The sequence below is a fragment of the Oncorhynchus masou genome, unplaced genomic scaffold (genome assembly GCF_036934945.1).
Source record: "Oncorhynchus masou masou isolate Uvic2021 unplaced genomic scaffold, UVic_Omas_1.1 unplaced_scaffold_9797, whole genome shotgun sequence".
Classification (NCBI taxonomy): domain Eukaryota; kingdom Metazoa; phylum Chordata; class Actinopteri; order Salmoniformes; family Salmonidae; genus Oncorhynchus; species Oncorhynchus masou.
Genome location: NW_027016310.1, coordinates 4,517 through 10,110, shown reverse-complemented (window position 1 = coordinate 10,110; position 5,594 = coordinate 4,517). Strand labels below are relative to the sequence as shown.

The 5,594-nt window shown below is 41.4% G+C and overlaps 1 protein-coding gene across 1 annotated transcript; it reads left to right on the top strand.

Moving 5' to 3' along the window:
* Positions 1-1,920: 1,920 nt before the first annotated feature.
* LOC135538532 (uncharacterized) lies at positions 1,921-4,811 on the top strand (the record flags this gene model as incomplete). The annotated part of the gene is made up of 4 exons (XM_064964423.1): positions 1,921-2,687; positions 2,775-2,917; positions 4,422-4,516; positions 4,691-4,811. Coding segments are annotated over exons 1-4 (1,035 nt in total), but the record flags the coding sequence as incomplete, so codon positions are not given.
* Positions 4,812-5,594: the final 783 nt, after the last annotated feature.

Below are 5,594 nucleotides of genomic sequence, written 5' to 3'. Positions count from 1 at the left end.
ATGAATTGAGCAGTGAGACAGCAGACTTGCTCGCCTGCTTTCAGATACAAATCAACCCACCAGATACAAATCAACCCACCAGAGACGTAAATTACGCAAATGAGAAAGTCTAAATTAACCCTAACAACCATAGAATAGGCTACCAAGTTGCTGTAAATTAAGCAATCAACCCTACAATTAGTTAAATAAGGTAGAGACACATTTTGATATTCAGCCTTCCAAGTTTTCTAAGCTTTAGAATGTTGCAGTAGCTGAACATTCAACCATTCATTTGAACCTACAGTATACCTTTGACCCCTATAGCTCATGTGCTTGAGAGAGAGGGGAAATGAAACACTTCCATGCAGCATTCTGTAGCTTGAACTTTCAGTTTGACATGAGCTTCACTTACTGCCTGTTAACCACATGTTACCTTTGTATCTGAACCTACCACCTAGTGGTATATTAGTTCATAATTGTTTGGACAAATAATTTAAAGGATATGCTGATGTTGACAGGAAAGGTGGGGTCATTCAGACTATAAAAAACATGTGGCCACGTTACTCCAATCTTACATTTCATCCTCACTCAGTACATCTCGTTAAGTTCGTCTTAACAAACCAATATAACATATTTGGATGTATCCTGCGTTTTCAACTCTCAAAGACTGTGGTAAGATCTATTTTCCATATGACACTCAGATATGATCATTTTATGAGGTGTGTTTATTGTCTGATTCTTATGTAATATGTTAGTGTCTCTGGGAGACTAAATAGGTGAACTGAAACTGGGTCAAAGCACAGAACTACAATACATTCTAACATCTTAACTAACTACATATCTCTGTCAACATTGAAGTGTGCTTGATTTAGCTTGACCACTGTGCATGTTGCTAGTTTGCACTTTGGACTATCCTAATGTTTGTACTGGGCAAGCAAAGGCAAAACTCACTTCAAGTATTCTTGGGTCGGCAGGGTACCCTAGTGGCTAGAGCGTTGGACTAGTGACCGAAAGGTTGCAAGTTCGAATCCCGAGCTGACAAGGTACAAATCTGTCGTTCTGCCCCTGAACAGGCAGTTTACCCACTGTTCCTACGTCATTGAAAATAAGAATTTGTTCTTAACTGACTTGCCAAGTAAAATAAACAATAAAAAATACAGAAGATGCAGATAAAAACCTACACTAGAGCTGAAGTAACAGGAAAATATAGCATTTAACTTCCAGAAATGACAATCTATACAAACACAGTGGAGAACAACAATGCAGACCATGGATATTGATGATGACACGCCTCCCAACAAGCCCAGTGTTTCATTTTCAGGTATCAATTCAAGTACAAACACACAGCTTTTGTTCCTTACAATCCTGGATAATATAAATATTTGAACATTACCAGAGAGAGTTCAAAGACCTTACACCCATCATTCCCTGTGATTCAGATAATTTTCAGTGGTGGAAGAGACCTTCTGGACTTGCTGCAGTGTGTCTGGGTAGCTGCTGTGTGTTCTTCTATTGGCTGGGATCATAGCCTGCTTGTCTATTGTAAGTTTATAATACCAACAGAAACATTTGTAAGCTTCAATGGTGTGATGGCTGCATCATATTTGAGTAATTGATCAACTTTTTCCATTTTACAGATGGAGTCATTGATCATCACTACTCAACAGAGAGAGACCAACAGACCAGTTACAGCCTTCTTACTAAAGAAGGAGATCAGCAACCCAACAGCTATCATAACTTGACTAAAGAGGGACAACAGCTAGAGACCAGTTACAACACCCTGACTAAAGACAGAGACCAGCTACAGACCAGTTACAACACCCTGACTAAAGACAGAGACCAGCTACAGACCAGTTACAACAACCTGACTAAAGAAAGAGACCAGCGACAGACCATTTTCAACACCCTGACTAAAGAGAGAGACCAGCTACAGAGCAGTTACAACACCCTGACTAAAGAGAGAGACCAGCTACAGAATAGTCTCACCACGAGGACCAAAGACAGGGACCAGCAGCAAAATAGTCTTAAAGTCATGACTGCTGAAAGGGATCAATTAAAAAATAATCTTAACTCACGGACAAAAGAGAGAGACCAGTTACAGAATAATCTAAATACCAGGACCACAGAGAGAAACCAGCTACAGAATAGTCTCACAACCAAAACTAAGGAGAACGACCAGTTGCAGAATACTCTCACCACAATAACTCAGGAGAGAGACCAGCTACAGAATAGTCTAAATACCAGGACCACAGAGAGAAACCAGCTACAGAATAGTCTCACAACCAAAACTAAGGAGAAAGACCAGTTGCAGAATACTCTCACCACAATAACTCAGGAGAGAGACCAGCTACAGAATAGTCTAAATACAAAAACTAAGGAGAGAAACCAGCTACAGAATAGCCTAAATACCAGGACCACAGAGAGAGACCAGCTACAGAATAGCCTAAATACCAGGACCACAGAGAGAGACCAGCTACAGAATAGTCTCACCACGAGGACCAAAGACAGGGACCAGCAGCAAAATAGTCTTAAAGTCATGACTGCTGAAAGGGATCAATTAAAAAATAATCTTAACTCACGGACAAAAGAGAGAGACCAGTTACAGAATAGTCTAAATACCAGGACCGCTGAGAGAGACCAGCTACAGAATAGTCTAAATACCACAACCACTGATAGAGACCAGTTTAAAACGAGGCTTAGGTTCTATGGTGAGTGCAATCTTTCATTTCCTTATTTTAGAAGTATAATTTTATTTCATACTTTAAATGCCTGCAGTTCTGTTGTGTTAATCTCAGAGAAACCCTGTCTGGATGGATGGTGGAAGTTTGGCACCAGCTGTTATTATGTCTCCTCCACGATGAACACAGCTGGGGCCGGTCAGAAGGAGTGCAGAACAATGGGAGGAGAGTTGGTTATTATAAACAGCAGAGAAGAACAGGTAATAGATAATACATTATTAATACTACAATACTACTGTTTCATTATTATTATTAACTCTCATTCGTTTTCAACATGTTTAATTCTGTGTGGTTAGAGGGTTAATTCTGTGTGGTTACAGGGTTAATTCTGTGTGGTTACAGGGTTAATTCTGTGTGGTTACAGGGTTAATTCTGTGTGGTTAGAGGGTTAATTCTGTGTGGTTAGAGGGTTAATTATGTGTGGTTACAGGGTTAATTATGTGTGGTTACAGGGTTACTTCTGTGTGGTTACAGGGTTAATTATGTGTGGTTACAGGGTTAATTCTGTGTGGTTACAGGGTTAATTATGTGTGGTTACAGGGTTAATTATGTGTGGTTACAGGGTTAATTATGTGTGGTTACAGGGTTAATTATGTGTGGTTACAGGGTTAATTATGTGTGGTTACAGGGTTAATTCTGTGTGGTTACAGGGTTAATTATGTGTGGTTACAGGGTTAATTATGTGTGGTTACAGGGTTAATTATGTGTGGTTACAGGGTTAATTCTGTGTGGTTACAGGGTTAATTATGTGTGGTTACAGGGTTTTTCTGTCACGACTTCTTGCCTCTCCTTGTTCGGGCGGTGCTCCGCGCTCGACGCCACCGGTCTTCTAGCCATTATTGATCCTTTTTTCATTTTCATTGGTTTTGTCTTGTCTTCCCACACACCTGTTTTCAATCCCATTCATTACCTGTTGTGTATTTAACCCTCTGTTTCCCCTCATGTCTTTGTCAGAGATTGTTTTATTGTCAGTGTAGTGTGATTGTTGTATAGGTGCGCGTCGGGTCTTTGTACCCATGTTTGTTTGTTTATGTACTTTTAGCGTTATGGAGCATACTCTGTGGACTTTATTAAAAGACTCCATTTTACACTCCATTTGACTCTCCTGCGTCTGACTTCCTGCCACCTATTACACCTATGCATGACAATTTCTGTGTGGTTACAGGGTTAATTCTGTGTGGTTACAGGGTTAATTCTGTGTGGCTACAGGGGTGAAACCGAAACAATTCAAATGGTTAGGGGTTATGGTTAAGGGTTAAGGTTAGTGTCTATGGTTAGTGGTTAAGGTTAGAGCTATGGGTTGGGAAAGATTAAAAGTAAAATGATTAAACACAACACACTCTGTTTCCATCAAGTACTCCCCCAGCTTCCTAGATCATTGGGAACTGCCTTATTGCAGTCGTCAGAGCAGAGTGCTTGGTCTGTGTGGTCTGAGCACGTTTCCCCTCGGGCATCATGAGTTTGCACCAGTGTTCTGCAACAGTTTTGTATTTTTTTGTGAGTTCTGAGGAAGGAATATATAGAAGTACTCAGGACCTTTTCAAACATCCTAAATCACCTTGTATTTCTAGTGACCAGAACGACTCCATTATACTACTACTGCTATGAGACTACTACTACTATTATGTATAACATGTAAAAGTGTTTCTCTGCTGTGGAGATGAAATTATGGCCATTGTTTTTTTATCCACAATTCTATTCTAGATATTTATCCATGGATTTAAGAAGAATGTCTGGATTGGTACATATAAAAAAGACAGAATCTGGCAGTGGGTTGACAGCACACCATTTAAACCTACGTGAGTGAACAGGTTCTGGAGGACTTTTACACCATTGTTTCTATAAAGGACTTTTTACAGTCTGATAATCTCATCCTCAGGCAGCTCTCTCTCTCCCTCTCTGTAGAATGGTAACAACTGAGCCTGTGGACTAGTATTGGATGATTTTCAACTCTGAATCTCTGTGGTTTATAGGTATTGGATGACAGGGGAACCTAATACCTTGAATGACGAGGCGGCTTGTGTTGAGATCTCACAGACGGCATCAGACCCATTGAAGAGTTGGAAGGATGGACCGTGTATTCCAAAACAATGGGTGTGTGAAAAACCGTTCACACCGTAGTCTAATTATAGTAACTAAGGTAACCCCATATTGTCAGGACCCGGTTTCGAACCTGGGTCTCCGGAGTGAGAAACAGTCACTTAACCAACTGAGCCACGAATAGACAGCAGAACCCAGAAGATGAGGCAGACACAGCAGTACTTAAGACGGTGTATTTAATAAAGAAAAAATCCTAAAATACAAAAAATGGCAAATCCAAAAGGTGGTAGGTAAAACACAAAAAGACCTCAAAAGAAACTCACCAAAAATAAACAAAAACAAAAAACAGAATACCACAAGAACGTCACCCGGAATCGACAAGAGCACACAGAACACTAGGGCAGGGTGCTAACATACAAACACAGAGCACAGAACTGAGGGAAACAAAGGGTTTAAATACAATCAGGGGAAACGAGACACAGGTGCAAATAATAATGGGGATCAAGGGAAAAACATAGGGACAAAAAGCACAATGGGGGCATCTACTGACCAAAACCCGGAACAACCCTGGCCAAATCCTGACAGAATCCCCCCTAGGAACGGCTCCTGACGTTCCTACCAGCTCTCTCAGGGTGGAGGACCCTGAACTGACGAATGAGGTCAGGGTCCAGGATGTCTTTGGCAGGAACCCAGGAGCGCTCCTCAGGACCGTAGCCTTCCCAGTCCACCAGATACTGCCAGGACCGCTGCACCCGGCGGGAATCCAGTATCCGGTGGACGGTATAAGCCGGCTGGCCTCCAATGACACGAGGCGGAGGGGAGGTCTGTCTGCCGGGA